The sequence below is a fragment of the Crassostrea angulata genome, chromosome 10 (assembly GCF_025612915.1).
Source record: "Crassostrea angulata isolate pt1a10 chromosome 10, ASM2561291v2, whole genome shotgun sequence".
NCBI classification, from domain to species: domain Eukaryota; kingdom Metazoa; phylum Mollusca; class Bivalvia; order Ostreida; family Ostreidae; genus Magallana; species Magallana angulata.
The window spans coordinates 13,669,005-13,696,158 of NC_069120.1; the positions used below are offsets into that span (position 1 = coordinate 13,669,005).

Below are 27,154 nucleotides of genomic sequence, written 5' to 3' on the forward strand. Positions count from 1 at the left end.
AGGTTTGTCAATAACCTGCTTTGTACAATCAGACAAATTCATTCCTCAATTACTAGGGTGTTTAAAATCGATTTATATATAATTGATGACCATGGGTTGAGTGATACGACACGACATAATATGAAAGTCGGGAGCAGTCATGTTCTTCTATAACGGGTCGACCTATACATATAACACTTGATGATAACACGCGCATTTGCGGGGATTAACACTTTACACATTAATATGATACAATGTTAATATGTTGAACCATTTTTTGGTTCATTTTTTGAATACACTGTGTCCGATATTTTTCTAAATTGCTTCGCATGCACGCTATCCCAATCGCAACTTCTTGGACCTTTCCAGCAGAGCTCGTACACCCCATGACACCCCCCCCCCCCTTTTTTAAAAATAAAACTTGATATACAAACAACAAATTTTAAATTTGATCTGTTGAGATATGACTGAGGTAGACTTCAAGTCAATGATATACCCTAAATTATTCCACAGAAAAGACATATACATGAACAATGCTGTCTAGCCGATACTTATTTTTATTAGGAAACGACTCCGTTTTGTATAAAATTCTAACATTCGGTAAAGTTAATACATTTGAGGTGTTTTCCGAGTTCTGTCGGGAAGGCCGGGAAAATTGCGTTCTATCCATCAAAACTACAATCGTAAATTCAAGAAACGAATTGGCTTATTTTATTTATTTAACATTTGTCAAATATTGTCTTCCATGCATATTCTAAATAGGTTCCTTGCAAATATATTTACTCTTTATGTATATGTTGAGATCAAATATGTAAAACACATGGTTCACATACGTTTAACATATGTAAAATCTAACGTATGTGATGTTGAACGCACGTTATCACACGTATGTTAACCATGTATTTCTCAACGTATGTGTAACGTACGGTTTGATTTCAGGTGTGTGTGTGTGTTACGTATGTTAAATGTTGTACACGTGTTAAGTTTTATTTAAACAATATTTTATGTAAAAAATATTACATAATAGGATTGGGCAGCAGGCAATCTGCCTATTTGAGCCCCCTCTCCTTAACAGTGTTAAAGATGTGTTAACATGTGTTAAGTTCAAACATATGTGAGACGTACGTGACACAATAAGCTGTGTAACCATTCAATACTATCTCGTTGAAAGCATATATTTTAATGCAAAACAACCCTGACTTTGATCCGCCAAAGCGTGTCCACCACCGTACTGTGACCGCGTAGATTCGTACGATTCTAGGTAATTCGTCTGGAACCGCATCCGTCGTGTGCAGTACGAACGGGATGAAGTAATGTTGGCGTAGAGGGTACAAAGTATGAGGATGTGGCGCGCTGTAGGCCGTAAGGTAAAACAAAGGATAGGTGTGCCATGTTCCCGAAGGTCCATCAATATGAAATTCCAGAGAAATAAAAGGATATTGATGCAGGATTCCGAATTTATTGGACGAGACTCAACGATGGCAACATTATAACAATTTAACAGACAGACATGTTACAAACAGTCGGATATGGCCAGTAGTGGCCTCCGGACTCAAAACTGTGGGTGAGTCGGACGTGGCCGTAGCTGCCGCCGTATTCCGAACTGCCGATTGACAACTGTACACAACTATATATAAGAATCTGAACGATGAGTATAAATTGACAGGTGATGACATTAGTAAGCTGAGTGAAAGGCTCACAGATATAAAATAATTAAATAAACTCAATGAGTCTTTCATGTCCAAGACATGAAAAACTGATAATTGCAAAATGTTGTTTTAAGAGTTTAATTCAAGTTCAAGTTCAAGTTAGCAGTTCTTGAGACATGACACTCTGTCTCTTTGAAATCACACATAGAGTCCGAAAAGTGTCAATCACTAATTAAATAAGTAACTTTGTAAGAAATAAACTCTGAGAAAATATTACAAAACAGATGTTGAATTTTAAAAGTAAAGTCCAAAATAAAGTTATAATTGAACGGTGAATTTTGCACGGTAATATCTCATTTTTGCTATTCCGAGCTTGTTTATCGAAGATGAAGGAATGTTTTAATAAATTTTACAATAATTACTTTCAGTTAAGATTTAATAATAGCCTACGAAAATCATCTCACGCGTGTTGAAATACTAAAGGTGTAAGCAGTTACTCTGGTGCAAGCATTTTTTAGTTTATTTACAAAATGTCTTAATTTATAAGCATAGACTTTCAAATTTAAATGAAGAAACAGACAATGAAAATTTCAATGAAACAAAAATTCAACAGGTCCTCTTCAAGTTACACTCGCCTGATTAAAAACTGTAGATGCAGTGGTATAATTATTTTATTTCCGTATGGGGAGGAAGGCGATAAAGACATCGCTCCTTAAATACAGGTATTGAGTGCACATGGAGACTGGATATATTTTGCTGGTATGATAAAAAGTCTGGTCATTCTAGAGTGATTCAATAGCGAAATAAAATTTAAAAGAAGTGATAGGAGTCAGATAAACAAGGTTCACATACACGTTTAAGCAGAGGTTTTGGATTCGAAGCCAGTACACGACGAAAATTCGACGATTAAAACGTAACGTGGAGTCGCTAGGGCTCAATTCGAGACGATGATGTCCAGTGCCAATGTCGGCATTGGCACGATAAAACGAACTCGTACTGTTCGACGGCTCTTCACCAATCACAATTTGATGGAAAATTTCAGAAGAACAAAAATCTCCACGAAAGGCCGTCAAACTGCAGTCAATAAATCTTAGATTTTGAAGATTTTTTTTGTTAAGGTTACAAATGATTATAGTGTATAACGTAAAACTTCATTTTTTGCAAAGGGGCTTGTCGTAAGTCTTCTTTTGTTCGTTAGATGTTAAAAACTGACAAGTTTTGATGAAAGCTTTGTGTCTCACTCTGTATACCTTTTCAGATCGTCTATATCTATATTATTAACTTTTTGTAATAATGTAGTCGGTCACTTTAAAAAAAATTATTCTGGAATTTTAATGCTTAATTTAGTCAAATGACACGTGAAATTGTTGATTATATGAGAATAAATGTAATCTTTACCTACAAATTCAAAAGTGTTCAATTTTTTGAAGTTTTGAAAATTTTCGCGAATGTGTGCGCGGGCTTGTGAAAGTGATATATATATTTAGGAACACTTCTCGAAATATTTATAATTGATTTGCATCTATTCTAGCATTATATGTCTTTAAACTCATGAGACTATTCTATTCCTCTCTGTAGAATGAAGAAGCAACGTTTTCCTTGCATAAAATTTGCCTTCAAACCCTTATCAAGCCCATGGCTTGAGTGGCTCGCTTTAGGAGACAACGAATTTTTTCCAAGTTGGAAAAATTAATTATACTTTTACATTGTCACGATGGTTTTTTATGAACCTCTATGTGCTATTTGTAGAAACTTACGACAACTGAGAACGTTGGTCCATTATCTCTCAAAAAGCCTGGAAATTATTTCAAAGAGTTCTGATTTTTTTAAATCAATTTTTTCTTCAATCTCCCTAAAGTGCATAAAAATGCCTAATAGCCCATGCATTTAATTTAGAATTATTAGAGAACGGTTCATTTAGATAACAGGGACTATTTCTGACAATCAAAATATAATCACACGTAAATATGTTGCCGGGCGATGATCAAGTAACATTTTATATGGTCAAATATCCTTTGACAGGGGACCATTTACTGGAATTAAACGACATGAACTTATGGTACGAACCATGGTGCTTCTTATTTACAAAGAAATTGATTATTACACAGAACCAATAGAATCTCTCTAACTACTTGAACATCAGTCCACGTTGGTCTTACCACTTTTAAATAGGAAAAAGTGTATGTCGCTGGTATTTCTCTTAAGTAAAGCCCTGACATTTTCACTTGTACAATCATTGAATGTTGAGCTCCGTTACTTCTCCCCTAAATGGTTAAAGAATTAAACAACAGATTTGTGAGGAGATGATGAACGTGTCTCTTTCCACTTTTACAACAACGAAGAATCGATGTTTAAACACCATCAGGACAAGTTTTAAAAGCCAGCTTATGCCACTTGAATATTTCTGGCAAGATGTTCGGCAAATTTAGGGGGACGAACTTGGGCCTTGAATCGAAAAATGAATAAAACCATTAGTTAGAATTTGTTTACAAAGCGACAATAAAAATCTTTCATTTGAATATTCATGGCCCAGTACACTATTTTAATTTCTGCAGGAAATACATTTAAGAAATCAATGATGCTTTGTATATTTCTAACATGTCATTGTTGGAGATGCGTATTGTTATAACACGTTATGATTTAGAGTCGATATTCTTTTGACTTTTGACCACTTTATGTTCAGGTTAGAAATCGGCAACGTCTGATTTACTTCGTAGGCGTTATTTAATTAATGATCATCGGAGTGCATTTCGGTAAACTGGTAAACGTTGAATTATCACTCCATTTAACAATTTACATTCATGTTTATTTCGCAGTATTGTAGTCATTGAAAACTTTGTCAATCACTATATTTTCTAAAGATTTTTTGAAGAACAATCTTCATATTTTACTTAATATACCAAAGAAGCATTTTTGGTATTTGTTTATCATATTTTGTCCGTTGTTATTATTCTTACAATTTATGTATGCTCTCTGTTTAAGCCAAAAAATTTCTATTTTTGGAAGTTCACTTCGATATAAAGGGAACGAGCAATCCATTTTTTTTTCTTGAATAACAGCTACCATAATAAGTTAACCAATCTGAATCACCAAAGAAATCATATTTTTGGATATATTTTAACCTTTTTAAAATTATCCATATAAAGTACATGTACGTAAATCATCGTTCTGGTAGATCAGTACGTTGCACAAAAGAAACAGTACTCTGAATGACTATGTAAGTGAAGTTTTCATCGCAAAAAAAATGACAGTTTTTAAACAATGTCACTTAATGAAATGCGTTTGAAAGCTGTTTAAAAAAATCAAGGAAACGTGGAAACTGTGGTGAAATCCTACGGGATTTGTTTTCGTCAGTAACTGTATGAACACAATCGGCTCTCTTAAAAATAAGATAGAAAATACTCGAAAGATGAGAATATGTAATTTGTAAAAATATAGAAAGAGATTCTGACTGAGGACTAATTATTCCAAGAATCCCATATTTATGGAAAGGAACAAAAGATAGTTTTAACAACTAGTATTTTCGAGTAAGTCATAAGTTTTAATTACACTTTTGCACAGAAAGTGTGATGTACATGTACTTACTTATACAACCAAACAAAAGATACTATTAATTGAATCACCCAATTATTATTGGGTTTTTTTCTTACACACACTCTCTCTTTCTTGATGTTTTTTTTTGGTACTCTTATGAGGACATTGTTAATCGAAGTGAAATTGAGACCCATGCTCATGGCTCGTGACGTTTAAGCTGTGAGGATTCTTGATCGTACTAATACCCACATTTGACGGGATCGGGGTCTTTGTGAAACCGTCCTAGAACGACTCGTTACTTTCAGTTAACAGCTGAGGCATTTGGTAAAGGAACGAGAAGGTACAACTTGTTTCAATGATTTAATACACAACAATCGCGGATATTTCAATTAACACATGTTTACTTTGCATATGATATATAATTCAGATTAAGGTCAAAATGTCAATATTTTAATATCGAGTCAGGTTAGGTGAGTAAGTAAGCATAAAATATTTTATCATACTTTCATGTTAAAAACTGAAATCTGATTGGTTTAGACGCAGTTGATTATCCGTTCTATTACCCTCAGCGTTAACAACACACTTGGCGACGGGTAACACAACGAATTGTTACATGCGCATAAATTATGCGCATACGGTTCGCTGTAGAATGTCATTTCTACATAAAAACAGTAAAATGTTCTCTAATATTTAGACATTTAGTATTCTTTTTTAGTTTTCTTCAACTGTCACGTCGGCAAAAACATTGATATACTCACTGGGACCCCTCAATTTATTCACAAAGAAATAAAATCTATTTTGTTTGATTTTTTCCCCTTTATTTTTTTTTTATTTCTGAGTAATCATTTTGTATTTATTTTGATGTGAGGAAATAGGATCTGAGAGACAAGTCCTAATTTTATAAAAGTACCATAGTGCCACTTGTGAAATTTAATCTTTAGACTTTTTGAAAGTTTGTCAACATCATGACTTAGGGTTATAGTTAACGTTTGTTATACTATTTAAATTCCGCACCGGAGATGAACAGTTAATCTCTTAATTGACTTCTGTTTATATTTGTTGACACTTAATCTTTCATCTACATTAACCCTTCGATTAACAGGCTACTAAAATGTCACGAGTTACTCAATAGCTGTTTGATAATTGATTTCTTTATACTTTTTGGTTAATCCTTCCACTAGGTTCTTCCAATGTCTATATATAAATATAAAAATATAAAAATTTGAAATTTAATATTTTATGTATGTTCACCTAAAGACGGATTTTTAAATCCAGAAAGCGCTTGTGAATTAGATACTACTATGGAACTGTGCATTTTCTTTTTTGATTATTTATACTATGTGATATCATCATTCACTCTTCTAGATTATATATATAAAACATAAGATGTTCGGTGCCGATACATCACAGACTAATGCAAAAGTATGCAGTCTAATAACAAAAAACCCAGCGTTGGCTCACACTGGTATCGCCTAGTTTTAAGATCAAACACGTTCAGTATTTACAAAATACCACACAAACAATATAGGGTATATTTGCCATTGAAGTATTAAACGAAAAATTCCCAACTTTACAGCATTAAATATTCCGGGTGTGCACAACTAGCAAGGAACCTTTCTATTTGAAATTCAATAAGACAATCAATGTAATTACATCACTGTGTTGTCTACTGGCATGCTTCGTGGCCGCGGGAGGCATTGTAAATAGACTCATTTTACAAGGGTGGTTCCTGCACCCTGGTCCAAAATCGTACAAAATTTAATAATATCTAAACTTTAATCTTCTTACCAATATCGAGTGTGGGATGGGTCTAGAGTTAAATCGCTGATTCAAGCGATCTAAATTTATCTGTTTTATATAAAGAAAATATACCCAAAATAAACTTCAAGTGCTAAAACTAGACACACTCAAAGGGGGATTTTAACAGATGTTGTTTATTAAATAAGAAACTTTATTTGTTGTACAGATTACAATTTTGCTTTGACGTCGCCGATTTAAGAAGGTCTGCCCAAAACGAAAACTTTTACAAGGTCGCTGCCCCGAGATTTCAAGCGTAAGAGATATGAAGATACAGTAATTAAGTAATGACAAAGAATGCCATAGCAAGACTTTGGTCCGTGGGGTGTCGGTCGATGTGTACCTACATGACAAACAAGGGGAGAACGACACGTCGCTACAGAGTGACAGACTTTGGTCTGGGGGTATAGGCCTCAAAATACATGCTTCGCTGGAAATCGGAGGAAATATCCCTTGTTGTACATCAAGTAGATAGAAGATCAGAGTTTCATGCATGTGTGATCAACAGATAAACGTCTGACAGGGGGAGACGGGGGAGGGGGTATAACCGGGAAAAAATATCTAATTTATCTGATCAGTATAAGAATCTTTACATTAAGTTATACATATCTTAAACGAACTAAAGAATATTCAAGATAAAAGCGAAACGCTTGTTAAACAAAACACAATGTTACCCGAAAATTAGTTTTATCTTATTAATTGATGAATTATTGCAAGAAGAAATGGACAGTTTGTAGCTTTCATATTTTGGCGGTCAAATTAGACCCCAACCCTTACAGGGTCATAATATGACGACAAACATGAAACTTATATGTATTATGGCGTGAAACCCTGTCGCCGTCACAATGTGTAGGGTCCTTGTTTCTTAAAGAAATATTTTAATTAAAAGTTGTTTTTCTCAGTTTATTTCTATGATTAGCTTGGAGGACCCAACATCTCCTTTGGTCCCTTCCTTATCCCAACGGTTGGTGGTTATTTAAAAAAAGAAAGCATACTTCTCATTATGTGACCAATATGATCTAAGCGTTATCAATTCCGATATAAAGCCCAAATGGCTTTATGATAGATTTAATTACGCCTGGACCGTATTGATCACCTCATAATATTCAAAGGAGGATTTCTTACTAGGCCACTTATATTCATATAATTTTCAGCAATTGTACGATTAGATATTAAATTATTTGCATTTTAACGATATATTCATTTCGTATAATTATGTAAACCCCGCTTGGGCCCCAACAACGTCAATTCCGTCATTCAATTTGATGAAATATAAAAGACTATACATTACATATATGATTCCTAGACAAAAACAACTTGAAAATGTAAATATTATTCAATACACGAGGACAGTCTAATTATGTCAAAGTTTTAATAGCATTTAATATTTGGTTCTTGTAAACATCCCATCCTTTTTTCCTTAGTTCTTTAAAGTTTCCATTGAAGGTGATCCGACCATTCAGTAAAACAGTTTGAAAAACGTTAGCAAAAGAAAGTGTTTTGTGCTAAGTTTTCATTAAAATTGGCTCAATGGTTAAAACAAACTGTTAAGGATGTGTAACGGTCAGATTTTGAGCAGAACGGCTCAGTGATTGAACCTTATACTAGGTGAGCCAAAAGTAACCACCGAAAGCCCTGGCATACGGTATTTCCTTAACAGTTAAATCAGAGACGTGTTGCGAGTCCAAATTAAGTGCATAATGTATTGATAATGAACGCATGAAGGGAAGTAAGAATATTCTCAGCAATGACACTGCGAATGAACTGGTGATGAAATGGGCCAAGTTTACCTATCAAAAGCGACCTTTGTTTCTAATAGATAAGATGTGCAGCTGTATATCCTGAGAGAAACAGACCAGCATTGTCTTATCCCTCGACTATCAGTAGATATACTCTGTTTCAGTGAGGCAATGATCTCTTTGAACCAACAGTTATTGATTTCAATGCAGGACCTCCCCAGCAAAGGGACGAATCAACAAAGCGTGACGACTTTTGCAGTTGGATATAGGTGTTTCGGCATACCAAAGGAGGAGCCCACAAAGACTGGTTTTGATCCTATACAGTGACTGGCGAGGTGATTGAGTACGGTGGCTTTGACTTCCTCACAAACGATTGTCTGGAAGAAGGCCAACGGACGCATAGTTGACAGCCAAAGACGTATCTTTCACAGATATATCTCTGCTTTACACGTTTTAAACACAATCTGAAGGTGGGGCAAAGGTCGAAGTTTACGCAATAAACAACTATTAAGACAATAGGGGTTTTTCTCTTAAGGTCTTCAGAGTAATAATATTTTTTGAGATTGTTTTGATACGGGAACAGCATATGAAACTGCAAAGTCTGTGAATCATTGTACAGGCTTCTGTGCACTGGCGTGGAGACGTTTTATTTTGCAAATATAGATTGTTTTTCATATAGGTAGATTATAAATACGAAATAAAACTTACCAATAACCCTGGATGGCAAGTAAAATTTGAAGAAAGTCTGTGAAGTCATTTGACACGTTTTTGAATGAATCTTTAATTATAGAACTAAATATATGTTCCATTTTATTACATTATTTCAAAGTTTGTTGTAATATTATCAAGTTCATTGTACGCAGTCTCTGCCAAAATCTGATTTCTCGAATCTTTGCCAAGTCTGACGTAGATTATTATTCTTCTTTATTATCTGATGATGCAAACATTGTATAGTATCAACCACTTTGTTCGGCCTGTAATCTGTATTTATTCTAAAAGAATCTGCAACTAAGTACCAACCTTGAATAAATCGCGACCACATTATCCGGCCAGATTCGCTCTTTTCAATTCATGGGTTTTTGTTGTGGTGGAAGCAAACCATGAAAAAAACCCTGCCCATTTTAGACAATAACTCAATAAGCTGACGTGGATCTAAATTCAAAATTGGTTTTTCTTTGTGGCATTGCATGTGATATTTTTTATGTTATAGCTTCGAAAAATAAAGTTGTGAGCTATTGAAATTTCATCTTTTGGTGTTGGTTTTAATTAAAATGTATAAGTAGACCAAGAATTCAAGATAATCAAGTATCAAATGCAAATCACATGTAAAAGTACAAACGCTGTGCTGTTCACACCCCTTCTCTGCAATTGCTGTTCTTAACAACTAGTTAAACAAGTAGTCGAAAGTCTCGCAGAAAAGACAGAAAACTTCCGCAATAACATTCTCTCGTGCCAAGCAGAGACACTACAAACTAGACGTCTTATTAATGCTTGCAAGATAAATAAGAGTTTATTGTCATTTATTCATGAAGTATAGTTTACTGCACAGTGCTAATGGTGTTTTGGTATTTGTAGGCCTTAAAACGAAGACATGAATAAACGCCGTTATATTTATGTATCTGCTGATACGAACCGCGTAAAAAAGGCGCTGGAATTTAGATATAGAAAATGCATTTGCATATTTATATCCGAATTTCATAAATATTTAACCATTTTTGATAAGCAAGGAAAAAGAGTGCACCTCATTTTATTTAGTTGAGACTGCTTTTATGTTAATAATTTAGGAGACCAAATTATTGAATAGAAATTCAACCGTGGACACTAAATATTTTTTTTTAATCCAATTTGTTGTTTGCTGCTTATCTGGTCACCCTTCAGCCATGGCACGGAGATGTAGGGAAAGGTACGATATTAATGAGGTGTAAGTCTGTGAATTCTCGTGTAAAACGTTCATCGCCTGGATGCCTAATGATGAAAGGCCCTGGCATGAAATGACAAGCTTTCCTGATTCCCATGATAGTGATATTCAAGTCATCCTATCGCGACGTTTCCGTTTAAATACCCCAAATAATCACAATATGTTTAAGGAAACATAATCTTCTAGTAAACAAACAGCTTCGAATTGTTTTAGGTTCTTTTTCTAGACCACAGTTTATCGACAAACACACACGGACATCGTTTCGCGATAATTTGAACAGTGATAAGTTGTAAAACAATGACTGTTATTACCCAAACCCTTGTATACTTAGCAAACGAATGCCAATGCAGATTTTTTTCCGAGGACCAATTGCAATAAATTACCTTCAACAGCATTTTCAACCGCACACAGAAGCTCTGATGAGCCCCTTAAGACGGGAAACCTCAAAGATTTCAAACATAAAAGAACTCAACGCCAAAAAATTACAAGTCCTTAGTTTGAGCATTTTCTCCAATAATCAATGCTGAAACGCTCAAAGTCGTGGTAGGGGAGCGCATATATGGTCAATTTACTCTGGCGGGATAGCGCGAGCAAAAATCCTCTATAACTAACAAGAAGAAAAATTGATTAATGCCGTACCAAGGTCTACATGACAGGGTGCCTGACTGAATGACTTCTGTCTAAATACGTGTACAGGTTTCACACAATGCCGACTGGGCTCTCTTGCACGCCTGTATAGAAAGTTCTATCAAAACCCTTTCTGAATGACTATTATCCATTTCATAGTGACTGGAAATTGATTGCATACACCACGAAATCCCTCCACAGTAAGATATCAATATATGAGTATTTATGAACCTCCACTTTAAGAGTTTTATTATAAAAAAATTCTCTGCGTTGATCTCTCTTCATGTGCCATTAATATAAATAAATGTGCATGTTTGAAAAGAAATGCAATATCTAAATCCCTAACTAAACGCTTACCCTGCCAATAATCGTTATAAATTTTGTTTTGTATGAATTTTATTCTTCTTTTGTTTTGTCTGTTTAAGTTCTCTGCATTGTCAATAACAATTGAATAGCCATTAATTTTTTTCAGTCTTTATTGTCACTAACATTTGCGGAAACACTACATTTTATATTCTACATGACCATAACAAAAAAACAATAACAATATCAATATATTATTTCACAATTCTGCTTCTAATATTATCATTATTTAATGTACTAGTATACAATTGCACATTTCCTTCCATAATAGTTGTGTTGATGAGATAAAGGCTACAATAACCATAATAACAAAAATAAATCTTATGAAATAGAATACCACTCATACAAAATATGCCCTCATAATACAGATAAATAATAAATAGGCCTTCAAGAATGTTCATGCTAAATAAGGTGAAAATGCTACAAGCTTTGTGGATTTCATTTTATGATAAAGATTATGCTCCTGAACAGAGCAAGATTGATAAACACATTGACAACTCTTCAGAATTCAGTGCAATTTAAAAATCTGTACTCTTCATGAAAACCATGAATTTAAATTGAATGTGTAGCAAGATCAACAACTCTCAGAAAACTAATATGGGCAAAGACATAAAATGTAAGGAATGTTGTTCTCTTTTTTAATAAGGTCTGTAGTGGCAGAAACTTTGACCTGTATTTCTTACTGATTACACAGATACACACACACATCTTTGAATGTTGGAGAGAACAGTTCCATCACTGCATGTACATGCATATTTTATTGCATGTACATGCATATTTTATTGCCTCAGACCTTTAAGGTACTAATGATTTAACAGAATAACTTGATTTTAAAATCAATAAAACAAGTCAAATGAGATCCAGATTTTCAATTTGCTATTTTAAGGACGATTTTCAACATTTACTTAGATTTATAAAGTGAGTGCAGGCAAATCTCTGCACACAACTGTTAGTAATGATAAAAGGCCCATCCATTTGTACAGCAAAATGTCTTTACTTTCTACTGTAACTAAAGCAGTTAGAATCTTACATACTTGTACCTTAAATGTCATCACAATCCAAAAGTTTTTGAAAAAAAAAAGTTTCTTCATAAAAAAAATCACTTAAAAAATCTTTGAATGAAAAAAAGATTCATAAATAGAGTGTACCTTGATCTAACTTAAATTTTGAACAGCATACATTGATAATATTTCAGAATCTCTTCCCTCCAGCACATACAATGTAAGTTTTAATAAGAAATAATATGTGAGATTTTAAAAATTTGGCTAGTCTGTTTCTTGTATTTGGAGAACTAGAGCAAATTCAAGCTGCTGGCTGGCCATAATGAAACAAATACTAAGATGGAATCAAAAGCTGGTACAATACATTACACACTACATTTATATAATAGTGTCATATAGATAAAGTTTTCAGATCTCCAAGATCTTTACAGATCTGTTAATGTGTTGATTTTATTTATCTTTTGTGACAGCCATCTTTAGTGATTCCCTTTGGGCTCTGTATTTTTTTTCTTTTTCTTCACATTTTGATCAGAAGTCAACATCACTAACCTTTTTATATTCTCTGAATCTCAAACAGTTTGACATTTGTGTCGTACCATATTGGAGGATCAACATTTCTACAAAGACATTGAGTAGCAAGTTATTACTATACTTGAACAAAGTTATCAATAATGTACTCCCACCTGTAATGGGATACTGTGCAAATAAACTGTAATGGAATATGGCAATTTGTTTCAATATAGACTAGTTATAAAAAATCACAATGCCAACATAATTCAGATGAACTACATGCATTAGACCATAAAGTCTGTTGAAATTGTTTCATACTCCATCTAATTCATTCCCTGCCTTCAGATGCTTTTTGCCAGAAAAACAAGAACTCAATTACTTGTACCCTTACTGTTCCTAACTGTTACTTGCCAATACTTACTAATGAAATATAAGTATTTTTTTCAATACTTATAAGTTTAAGTATTAGTGATAAAAAAGAAGAAGACAAATATGAGTTGGACTGAAGCACCAATATCTGGACACTTACCTGAGATATATGACTCCCCACAGGTAGGTTCTGAACCACATGGTGGTGCCACTGTTAGCCTGGTATTTCCTGATCAGGATGGGGTGGGGCACAGGGAGTAGTCCCACTAATGTTCCATGCTGCAGGAACTTTAGTATCTCACTCTCATCTGTCAGTCCCCTACAAAACAACCAGGAAAAGAATTGTAGAAAATTGTGGGCTGAATTGTGGTACAGAGCTAAAGGGTGTGAGATACCAAGAAAAATATTAGGTTGTTAACCCCAATAGGTAAGGTAGGTAACTCTGCACAAGCAGATTTAAGTCGGTCAAGCATAAAAAAATTATATTTTCATACTGAACTCATGAATTTTAAAGCAACTGACAAAGCATAATAATTTCATTTGGAAAGTGTAGAATGAAAATAAAGCAATACAATACAATAATAGTATAACATGAATAAAACTCTTTTCATTCACAAACTCTGTGACTTACTTGTCGATACAGATCTTTTCTACCTGGGGCACTAGGACCTGGAGCATTCTCATAATGGTCTGAAGGGGCAGCTTCTGTTTCCAGGACTGGACCTACAGAATTAATTACTTCTGATTGTTTAAAAAGCTCTATACCATGGATCTGTGATGCTACATGATGAAGACAGTTACATTTACCTGTACCTGAACATGTATGCAATGAAAATACATATCAGAAAATTATCAGACTTTGTATACATGCACAAGAGATAAAAAAGACAACTTTGAGCTAAAATAATAAGTACACGTTTCTGAACATGGAATGCTAAACCAAACTAGAACAATATAATGCAGAGGGCATGATATAAAAAACAGCAAAACCATAAAGCTGCTAATTAATTATCAAATGAAACAAATCAAACATGTAAAAGAAATGACTATACCTCTCCCAAATAATCAATTTTCTCTTCCTCCATTATCATTTTACTTTGAAGCAAAAACATTCTAAAGGCACACTAATTAATGTGGAAAGGGGATACTGATTAAGATATGTGTTCTTACTGTATACCAAACAATCTACATGTACCAGTAAAAATTGTGCATGTAGCAAGGATCAACTGCTTATCTACACAGAATTCTATGCAATATTCAAAATCAAAATTTAAAAATGTTTTATTCTATGGTAAGGAAAATTCACTATATAACCAGTGGTACATGTAGCAATATATGCCGTATTCAATGTTTAAAAGAGATATTTGTGTTTTTTCCATCAAGCTACATAAGTCATAAACTTTCTTCAAATTATATAATTTAACTCAAACTCATTTATAAGTATTGAACATTATTTATTTTTTACATTCCAGTAGATACTGTTAACTCTCCAGTTTGAAGGCATAAGAAATGTTTTGAGTCAAAGGCCCATTCAACCCCCCCCCCCCCCCCCCACCCAAAGGGGTACTGGTAATTTTGCTCTGAATAGATGTGAAATTCTTTTGTAAGAAAAGTTATGGAGGAATAAAATATTAAACTTCTCTTGCACATATTCAAATCTACACTGACATGAATCGTTTATAAATATGCATACAAAAATGCCTATTTCTCCTTAAATTGAATGGCCTTACTGCTCAATTAATACCAAAAAAATAACCTGTTACATTTGTCAAAATGTTCTCTTTTATACAGCTCGTCACACTAACAAACTTTGGGCCTGGTTTTCAGCAGCACAAAAATAGTATTGAAAAAAAGTTTCCAATGTACATAAACTAATAAAATAATCTAAGTAATATGAGCGGAACAAAATTTTAGTCCACATATCTAACAATACAGTTCTGTGGTGATCTGGTTCTAAAATTTAAACAGACCATTTGTTGGCTTTTGCATGTATTTTTGACATAACAAAAGATTATCAAATGAAAATCAAAGAACAAACTGGTTCTCAAATATGATACTGAAAATCAAAAATTATTCATATCAAACACTGTCATCCAACATACTGGTAAACTGATGGTTAGGATGAAGACATCATTTTTGGACACCACATATGCCAATTGTCATACAGTCATACATGCTGTACTACAAAACTAGTCTAAATGAGGTACATGCACATACATTATAATTTTGAATTACTGTATAAAAGCTGTGGTTCTGACAAAGCATACACTCACCCACTCTGGAGTGGCCACCCAGGACCCACCTGAGCTTGAGGTGGATGAGGTGCGGGCAAGCGGTGGTTTCGCAGTCGTCTCAGAACCTGTGGGACTCCCTGGTGGAGAATTCTGGATAAAGGTCAATGGTTTTGGTTGTTAGCATATAATGAAACATAGTAAACAAGATATGTTTGTGAAACACTTATGCCCCCCTCCCTTGGAAAGATTCACAAAGAAAATGAACGTAAACAGCAAATATTTGGAATTTTTTCTAAGTCCAAGGGGCATAACTCTGCGAAAATGAGTGAGTGGAAACTGAATAATAACTAGAATTTTTCTACGTCCAAGAGCCATAACTCTGTCGAAAATTGCTCGATCATACCCAATATCAAACTTGACCTAGATATTATCATGATAAACCTGTATACCAAATTCCATTTTAATATGTCAATCCTCTGCGAAGAAAATGAGCGGAAACTGCAAATAACTGGAATTTTTCTACGTCCAAGGGCCATAACTCTGTTGAAAATGGCTTGATCGTACCCAATATCAAACTTGACCTAGATATTATCATGATAAACCTGTATACCAAATTTCATTTCAATATGTTTATCCTCTGCAAAGAAAATGAGCGGAAACTGCATATAACTGGAATTTTTCTACGTCCAAGGGCCATAACTCTGTTGAAAATGGCTTGATCGTACCCAATATCGAACTTGACCTAGATATTATCATGATAAACCAAATTTCATTTCAAAATGTTTATCTTCTGTGAAGAAAATGAACGAAAACTGTAGGTGGACCGACTGACAGACCGACAGACAGCAGCAAAGCAATATGCCCTCCCTTCTTCGAAGGGGGGCATAATTAAAATATACCCATGGGAAGCATACATGCAGTCAATGTCTTGTTTTGTAAAATTTCAAAATCATTAACAATGCTATTCTATACACTGAGAATAATATGAATAAGAGTATTGTATCTGTAAATCAAAATAAATCTCAGAACCACAAACATGCCAATTAAGCCATTTGCTCAACATTGAGTAAGCAATAAAGCTACAACAAGCAATAAATCTGCATTGTATACTAATAAGAAAACAAATACTGTGGAATCATTAGAATTTGTGGTGGCTCAATTTTTGTGGTATTTGTGTGTAGCCCTCGCCCACGAATTTACATCCTCAACAAAACTAAATATAAAACATTTAGTTTACCTACTAAAACTGAAATCCGTCGCATCCACAAAATTACATCCCCATTAATAAGCAAAAAACCCACAATCCACGAAAATAGGCCCCCACGAAATTAAATGATTTCACAGTAACTCTATAATAAATGTGATTTTCCACTTCTGACTCACAGGCACAGATCTGGATGCCTTCGCCTTAGGTTTGTTATGCTCCGGAGAGTCTGGATCTTGGATTTCAGATGGAGGCTGGATATTAATGTTACCAGTAGAAGTGGCCAACTCTTTCAGAGTCAGCTCTGAGTGGCCTTCATCAGGGGCAGCTTTCTCAGTCATCCTGTCCAGTCCTTAAAAACAAACAATGCAAGGATACAGTGGGATTATTAGAATTTGTGGTGGTCCAACAAACTTACATTCTTAACAAATTACATCCTCATTAACATGTAAAAACTAAAATGTTTTCAATCTAAAAAATTTGACCCCTTAAAAATGGTTTCACAGTAATAAGATTCTTAATTTCATTTTCACTGTCTGAAATCAAGGATAAAATTTCATGTATGTTGTTTTTGGACTGTCAGTTCATTACACTTTTTATAAATCTACCGGTATACAGAAAATCTGCAATTTCTTTTATATCTTTTTGATAAGTATGAAAGTTCATTCACACAAACAATAAAGCTCTTAATCTACACTCTAGAAAAAAAGCAATGCAAAACAAACTAAAGTGCTTTTGATTAAAAAGCAATGAAAAAAAACTTTGATGCATGTGAAATCAAATTTTATAATTAGTTGCAATATGACATTGTATTGAAAAAAAAAAATTAATAATGAGAATGCCGTTTGGTTCAAAGATTTAGATATAAATCCAAAAACACATGCTCTTTGCCAAATCGTAGAAGAGTCCAGCAATCAAATGTCAAATGATTGTGAATATAGAAATCAAAACTTTGCTGGTTAGGTTATAAAACACAGCATGATAAATATTATGTGGCCCATACATAACCAAACATAGATGCAGCATTATAGATATTTTTTTTGGCCTAAATATTTAAAAAATGAAGCTCTTTGCAAAGAAAAGGTGATAAACTGTGATGCACTGAGAAAACAAATAATAAATTTTACAAAGGTTCTTTAACATTTTTTACTACACTGAGACTCCCAAGAGATGACCCACATGAGGTGATTACAGTGAATAGGATCTGTTTATGAAGCAAAATGTGGTACACTGCATGAGAATATGTTAAGTAAAGGTGTGTATTAATCAATCTTGTTTTATAATATTACACAGAAATGCTCGTAAGAAGAGAGAGAAAAATCAGGTCTACAAACAAACTTACTTCTCATGTCTGGCTTTAATTTTACTTTAAAAAGAAATTATTAACTATTCATTTATAACATACTATTTCACCAAATTGCATAAACTTTAAAATGTAAATATTTTTAGACGATAAAAAGTACTGTGGTATAATAAATATATGCATCAATCAATTCAAAGAAAACATTCCCAGATTATATTATACTGGTACACATGAATACTGTATATAGAAATTCTTGTTACAATTTCATCTTGCCTTATTCACACCTTATCTTTAAAAAGGATAAGCTTTTAGAAGTGTGGATATGCAAGCTAGAAAATAACAAGGCAAATAAAACCCTGTTTACAGAACATGCAAAAAGCAATGAAAAGCAACAAAAATTGTACTGTAGTATTATAGAATGCTTTTAGTTCATTTAATTCAAACATACAAGATGCATGAGTTATTAGAGTGTGAAAAAACTACATAATTACATGTAACTAGAACAAATAATTTAATGCTTATGACCTAGATTTAAGTAATGAACTGAAGTCAAAAATTGTATTACATGTTTATGTTTTATAATCAATGTATGTATATATGATGAAACTGTGTTTCCAAAGTCCGTTCTCAACTCCATATAAAAAAATTTAATTCATAATAAATACGACGCATGCAGGCAACAGTGCTTATAGAGTGTGTATTCAATGGTATAAGTTTTAATCAATTTTAAATCATTTTACATAAAGCAATCAACATTTATATATTTATTACACCAACTTTTATTAGTATTTAAAAAAAAATTAATGATGGCTTACAAATAAATCAATTTTAATTTTTGTTGTTTTAACCACTGGAAATTGCTTCATAAAGTTATTTATTATGAATGCCATGAATAAAAGTTGGTTTTTAGCTTGTTAGTCTTAAATATTTATGAAATTGGCTACTGCATAATAAGCAGAACACATGTGTAGACTACATAAGCAAATTGAATGACTTTAATCCTAATATTTTATTTACGCACTTTTAAAAAACATAAATGTGAAACTAAAAATAAAATTCAATCTCCAGTGTTAAAGAGAGACCAAAAAAACCCCAAACACCCTTAGATATCTGACTTACTGGGTGTGGCAGCCAGGGTCGTCTTGAGGGTTCCTGGCTCTGCCTCCATAGCAGGCATGGCTCCCTCCATGGTGGGGAGGTCTTTCCCACTCTCAGGGGTCAGCTGTACAAACTTCTTACCCCTCTTACTGAGGGCCTTTGCGATTGTAGCATGCTCAGTAGGTAAGTTTGCCAGCTGATGGAATACATTTCTTTTGCGAATGATTGTGTAGACGAGATTACAATTTCCTGTAATATAAAATGTGTAACATAGCAGTAAAAAGCACATATGGAAAACTAGAGTGATTACGATTTTAACCTTTCAGAAATAGAGATATAATATTATGATAACTACCGTCAAACTGGTACTGAATGATGTTGTTGAAGACTTCTAGAAGGAAGAAGACTAGATGATGATTGGTGGGGCTGGCATACAGGAACCAAGGTGTGCTGAAAGCCTAAAAAAATAATGGAACAATGCCAGCCTGTCCAAGAAATAAATACTCCATCCTTACATACCATGACTGAATGTACATGATATAAAAGATTCCCTCAATACCTGAACATCAAAATAGCTGAGCATTTTACATATAAGTCAGACAATGAACATAAATTTATAAGGCATTATGCTAGACAATTCTATATTAGCATATAAAAAATAAAATCTGACCTCCAGTAGGTGCAGTAATTTGGTGCTGGCAACCATTGACAAAGTCTTCAGATATGGGGATACTGGAATGAGAAAAATCATCCATATTAAACTGACTCAAAATACTCAAAGAAGATTGCACTGCTTTTTAAAAAATATACATGACAGGAAGAACACCATTTCACATAACAGGTATCTCATATATGAATATGTTTTGCAGTATATGAGTAATGACAATTCTTGGTATAGATACCATTGACAATGATGGTCAGAAGACAGTCAAACAGGGGCTGTAGTCTCTGGTGTCCAGTGGTAATGATTTTGTGAAAAACCTACAGAAAAAGAGTTATAACATGAACCATTTTGCAGAGTTATAAACAAAATACACAAAAGTTAATTTCATACAAAATAACTAAGAAAGCAATTACATCTTTATTTAGACTAAGGTTCTGCGGCTGCTAATTGTATTGTATCTTAGATGATGTAAAATGATGACTCACAATGATGAGGAAATCTGCGTGTGTTCCGGTAAACACAGGAATGTCCATGGGAACACGCACTGAGTAGGGCTTGTTTAACCGGACTCCAAAGTTCCTCTCCCCACTCAGAAGAAGTAGGATGAATACCCCAATGTGCATCAGACCCACGCGAGCTAAAATAGAATGCAAGAATGTGTACAGCCACAGGATAAAACTTAACTTAGATAAAAGTACATGAATACCTAGATTTATCGCTCTCTCAGATATTTTTTTTCTCCCATTAACTGATAAAGGTCAATCAAAAAAAATTTGAATTCTTCTGAGTATGCTTAAATACTTAATATATGTACTTACTATGGTGAATATTTAATTTATAAAAGTATGAAGTCTCATTCTTGAAAAACTAAAGTGTTTGAATTCACATGAAATTATAACTTGCAATGTAGGCCTACTGGTTAAGCTTTACTATTCAAAAGCTGTGATCTAATTTATTGGAATTTTTTATACTCACTTCTCAAATCAGGATTAATGTGTTTAAGTACAATGTGTGTATATATTAAAGACCAAACCCTATCTACTGCAATATTTGGTGCTAATTCTTACTGAATGCAAGTAAAAACAGTATTTTTTTGTCTACACATTAAGGCAAAAGCTGGAATGATATTTGAATCCTTACTTATTTTATGCCAGTTGAGAGAAAGAAAGTTTTCTGTCTCTATATTAAAATGTCATTCTATAATCTATACTTGAAATCTTCATTGTCAGTTTTCAATTAAAATATAAATTCTTTATATCACTAGAGAGATTAATTTGATTGTGACCAAAAGATATTATGAATGCTTGTGAAATTTCAAAGCAAAAGTACATATTTCCTGTACATGTATTAGGCTTGCTTATCTTACCAATATCATTTTGATCAAAACCTACTAAAAAATTGTTGAGATTCCAACATTTTTTTCATCATTTGCTGTTAATAAATTAAAATGTTTCCTCCATTTTTGTTGTACATTTATAAACAAAGCAAATACAACACATTGTGAGATATACATGTAACCATGTTAAATTCAAACACTTTCGAAGAAGAAAATTTCAGTGTGTGTAAAAATATATTACTAGCAAGTTCTATTTTCCATTTCCTGAAACAAGCTTAACAATATGGAGTGCCTCTCTACAGATATTTCATCCATGAAAATACATCTCATGTCTTCCATGGATGTTTACATGTAAATATAAGCAACAGATCACATTTGTAAATGTGAATACATAGAATTCTTACACTGGTCTGCTCTGGCATCATTCAGGAAATACAAAATGGGCACAAGAACATCCAAAACATCGCTGCTCTTCAATACGTAAAACATGAATTTCTGAAATGATAAATAGGATTGCTTAATATGATCTTTGTATAACTATCGCAAATGTCTCATAAATATGTATTTAACATATTGCATTTAACAAATAAGAAATTCTCTGCATTCCATAACTGTTGCTGTTATAAGTAAACAGTACCTTATTAATATCACACATTTTCCAGAACAAGACCAGTAACTCTTGATGGAACTGGATCTTTTTGCAGGAGCCTGGCAAGTAAGTCTGAGTAAGTGGATTGTTAAGGAGACGAGTTATTCCCCTTAGAATAAATGCAAAATCCTACAACAAATATGAGAAATTTTCAACATTTTAAAATGTAAAAAAAAAATTGGTTCAAATCACAGTACCTCTTCACTGCTCATCGGATCAGTTAAAAATTGTACTTTTATATTAAGGAAACAAAGATATACCTCCTCCCTGTGAATTCTGGATAAATAGTTTACAAACAGGTTGTCTGGTCCACCAGTCTGAAAAATACAATGATTAAGACATACAAAATCCCCAAAAAGTTCCAACATGAATGTTAAACTACCCTATTTTCACAAAGGAATATTTCATACATCACTCTGGGCATCCATGCCAGTTCCTCCAGAAGTACCATCCACAGACACGTTATGATTGGATGATTCATTCTCCATGGTAACACAGAGAACCTGAAGAGCTCCTTCTACCAGCTGTTCCCGTGAGTCAGTGAACATGAGATGATTGTACGGAACACCATACCCAACTGGGTCGTAGGCGCAGACAATATTAAGTAGGGAGGTGAACAGCGGTAGAGCATGTCTGCAAAGAAGAATAAACAGGTAATTGTATTTCTACAATAGATACGTGTAACAAGTAATTAGTTTCAAAGACCATAAGTCAATTAATGCTGAGTATAGGTACATTTATGTGTAATACATATGCAGTAATATACTAATATTTCATTACATGCAATACCTGTTATCAGTTGATGTGAAATATTGAATCCATTGATTTGGAACTGTGTGGGCATCAGCTTTGAAAAATAACAAAATATTTATGATTTATTTTTAAACAATCACATTGCCAAGGGTTGACAATAAATGCATATCATGATTTTAGGAAAACAGATACAGTTTTTAAACAAAAGGGCAAAATTAGAGCAAAATTTCCAACATTAGATATATCTGATTAGATGTTGATACAAACACCATAGCATAATGTTTATAGTACCAAAGATCAAGGACAGAAGACACAAGTGACTATATGATTTTTTTTTTTAGTACATATAAGTACTGATCGAGAGAAACTATCTAGCTATGATAGTATTTCCTACCTATTGGTGGTAGATACATTGTCTCTGAGAAACAGGTGAGAAACAGCTTGATAATCTCTGTTCTGTGCTGGTCATGCTGGAAGTTGTGTGGGGGAGAGTGAGCGAAGCCCACCCCTGACTCCCAGATGTATTCACAGCTGTCAATGGAGCCCATGTCCTCAGGGTTGTCCTAAAAAACAAATTTTCAATCCTTGACATCGTACTCAAGAAGCAAATCAAGTACTGTTTACCGCCAATACAAAAGATAAACTTCCTTTTTGTAAGCTGATATACAGTAATGAACCTTAATAGTTCTGTTCCAAACTGACTTTGTACATGATGAAATCTAGGAATTTAAATGACATGGATATTAAAATAATCATATAATAAGATGCCAATAATCCTTTAGCCAATTCAATAATCAAATACTACTGAATGGAAATATTTCTTTCTATACTTACTGGGCCAGATTTTCTGTTTGATTGAACTGTAAAGTCTGGACAAAACAGTAGATCCTGTGAAATTGAAAGGTACATGTAAAGTATATGCCTTATGATCAACTTATGGTATAACTTGAAAATTTACAAATAGTAAATCACCTGCAATATGCAAAAACAAAGTCCAAAATATATTCATGCAAAACAATTTCAATTGAAAGCAGGTATTATGTTGATACAGTGTACCGGTATATATATTTTTTGCTTCATATAGATACATTGTTCAAGAAGTCTTTGGGTTGCACAGTTAAAACAATTTTCAAAACATATTTATGAGATGTACATTTCAGGCACGTAGCATCAGGGGGGGCCAGGGGGGGCCTGGCCCCCCCACTTTTTCTCGCAGCAACAAAATTTTTAAAATTTACATATAAAAAATGAATTATAGAGGAGTTGGTCCCCCCACTTTTTTGGAAGTTAGTAAAAAATTGGTATTAAAAATTAGGAAATGAGTAGTCAAATTGAAGTTCCCCCCCCCCCCCCCCCCCCCCCCCCCCCCCACGGATTAGGAATTTCATAATTTGGAGGGAAAAAATTTTTTTTGGAAGTATAGTTGAGCTTACCCCCCCCCCCCCCCCTCCCCACGGATTAGGATTTTGAAGATTTTTGGAAAACTTTAAATTTCCCTTTTTTTGCTTGTCAAGATTTTTTGGATGGGTCTGGCCCCCCCACTTTCAAAAACGATGCTACGTGCCTGCATTTATACTTACACATAAAGCATTTAGTAATGATTGGGCTAGTGGTGAGCTTTCAATCTAAAAAATATTTAAAAAAAAATAAATAAAATCACAATAACATTTTACATGTAATGAAGAATATCATAAGTACCGGTATATCAAAGAAGGTTAAAGATGGGTTTCTTTTACTTCACACATGCCTACATGTTTGTATATATATTACAAACTGAGTAAATCTTTAAATTTTTTTGTTCACATTTTTCCCTGAGTGTGTGTGAATACCTGTACCAAAATTTAGCACTTGTATTTGTCAGGTGTATCAATTACTGTAAACCAACTTTTATTCATGTGCGAGAAAATTTCAGTGAGGTTTGCATAACCCTTGTCGTCACAAATATTTCTGCGAACCAGTTCTTGGCATATGTGTGTAATAAAAACACGAGCATGGATCAGGATTTATTGCAAAAAGTAATTGTTGCGAACCAGTTTTTATCTGGTCAATCAAGAAATAAAGTCGTCGCAAATAAAAGTTAGTTGACAGTGAATGCACAGATCTTTTAACTGCCTGTAATAATATTGGTGATTATCCTGAAGTTTTGATTTTTTTTAATGAGAATATATAAATATTAAATCAACATTGGATTGAAACTGTTTGAATAAGAACATAACCAAATACATATTTGTAATTCATTTGAACTTTTGAATAGTTTTAAAGGAATATTAATGTTCACATATTAAACTGCAATGTTAATATCTTAAAAGCACCACTAAATTATGACAGCTGTATGGTGCCATAGATATTTAAAAACTCTTAGCTGTGTTGCTTGTGCTATTCAAAACTTTTTTCTCCATTTTTTATTTTTTAAAACTCAACTGATCCTTACCTCAGTCTCTTCAGACTGGTTTGGCAATGTGGACCAGAAGAACCCTCTCCAATCTGGGTCTTCAAATATGTATGGCAGAATTCGAGTCAGGAGGCGCACACAATTCAAAACTAAAAGAGTGTAAAAATTCTCAACAATAAAAAATGATCATTTAAATACTTCATGTACAGTATAAACAAAGTCAAGAGGAATTAATAGTAATTTAAGACAGTCATGTTTCTAAAAATTCTTTTTCACTGAGTTAATAATTTATGGAACACAGTTTCTGTATTGAATATTATAAAATGTCAAAATGAGTAGTCAAATTTTTAAGCGACAGCCCGATTGCCGAACATTAATTCTCACCAGATGGATATACAGATATATCCAGCAGTCATGTGTCATGTCTAAACCAATGAAAGTGCGATATTTTAGTCTGAGGGAAAACAATAATGCATTTACTGCGGGTACTTGGTTTAAGTACCTGTCTGTTGTTCTCTTTGTGAGGGGCATCCACTCTCTGCTGCAGCAACTAATTTCTCCACAGCTTTGTAGCAAAGTGTTGCTAAATTTGATGGAGATTCTTCCCTCAATGCCCGGATCTCTGCCGCAGGGATTAATGTGAATACATCTTGAACGCATGTAACACTCTCTGACCAAAACTGTTCCCAGAAAGCTTCATCATTTGCTTCAATGGGCTGGAAAAATTTGTATAAGTAATATAGACCTTTTTAGTAACTACATGTACGATATGTAATTTAAACAATCAAATTTTCTCTGAGGGTCAGACCGGTTCTAATGCCATCGCCAGATAGCTCAGTTGGTAGAGCACCTGACTAGATATACAGGCGTTCAGGTTCTAATCCTGGTCTGGTCTGTCATTATTTTTCCCATCCTGTTACAGTCTAAAGGTTATACAGTCATATGAAACATGATAGTGTTTGTGTAAAAATACCAGTTTTTGATTATCAAAATTAGAGTTTTTAAATAAAATTAAATAGTGACCAGGTAATCTTTAATTGACAATGAGAATAATAAACTAAATATGTGACAATTTACAAATTGCTTGTCTCCTTTTGTGTTTATAGTTTATCATGTGTTGCAATCAAGATTTCCTTCCACATAAATTTAATGTAAAAGGAAATCTCGATCGCCACACACATAACTGTAAATCATTTAAACATGTCAAAGGACTGATTATATCAACAGGAAGTTGAGTATATATTTCTGTATAAAATACAATAAATATTACAGATGCCCATATGGCATATTAAACATGAACATCAATGGTCGTTTGTTTGTATTGTAGAGTTTTGCAATGTTTTGAATGTCAGAATGTGAATCTGAAAAGAAAATCCTTCCAAATTCATTTGAATTCGAAATATACTTTTCCCAAATTGTTTTAGTTATCAAATACCAAGAGTATTCGAAATTATCATACAGAATGTCTTCGTGTCAAAATAAGATACCAATTATTGGAAATTTATTGATCCGTGCAACTGGCGACATGTTGGCAAATTTTGATGAACGTAAACTTAGTATTTCGATTCAAACAAGATAAAGATGGCACTGTACCTGTGTCTTTGTTGTCAATTGTATCACTGCCTTCCTAAAATTCAGTTTAGTATCTGTGTTTCCCATTATTATGGAATATATCCTCCTAAATGAAAATATATGTTTGTCTGCCTTCTGTTTTCATCTACATATCTTCATACATTAGAGAGTTCTTCTAAGGGACGGAACTCGATTAAATATTTCAGCACGATTAGAGGGGTACTTGTTAAAATTTACGTTAAATTCAATTTTAACACTCTAATTAACCACATTGCATGTTTTAAAAAAATGAAGATATTAGATTTAATATGTTTTAAAATATTAACATGTTATTGTGCTTTAAAAAAAATTGTTACAGCAAATCGACTCATTTAGCCAGTATTTGGTTATACTCCAATGTTTCCTTAAAATCGTCACATCCACAATTAAGTTGACAACATACAGTATTCAGATTAAAAGATAC

At 33.5% G+C, this 27,154-nt stretch overlaps 1 protein-coding gene across 2 annotated transcripts; it reads right to left on the minus strand.

Moving 5' to 3' along the window:
- Positions 1-11,701: 11,701 nt before the first annotated feature.
- On the minus strand, positions 11,702-26,849 carry LOC128166703 (protein HID1-like). Of its 2 annotated transcripts, XM_052832020.1 has the most exons (22): positions 26,713-26,849; positions 25,622-25,835; positions 25,159-25,268; positions 24,308-24,352; positions 23,562-23,615; positions 23,122-23,290; positions 22,764-22,821; positions 22,385-22,607; positions 22,235-22,291; positions 21,963-22,103; positions 21,730-21,820; positions 20,475-20,626; positions 20,228-20,306; positions 19,996-20,057; positions 19,681-19,783; positions 19,347-19,574; positions 18,267-18,290; positions 17,104-17,276; positions 15,760-15,870; positions 14,118-14,209; positions 13,647-13,805; positions 11,702-13,224 (listed from the first exon to the last, which is right to left on the minus strand). In XM_052832020.1, the coding sequence occupies exons 1-22, from the start codon at positions 26,776-26,778 to the stop codon at positions 13,161-13,163; spliced, it is 2,475 nt and encodes an 824-aa protein (XP_052687980.1). In that variant the 5' UTR covers positions 26,779-26,849; the 3' UTR covers positions 11,702-13,160. The 2 variants fall into 2 exon arrangements, with proteins under 2 accessions (XP_052687980.1, XP_052687982.1); XM_052832022.1 differs by lacking the exon at positions 18,267-18,290.
- Positions 26,850-27,154: the final 305 nt, after the last annotated feature.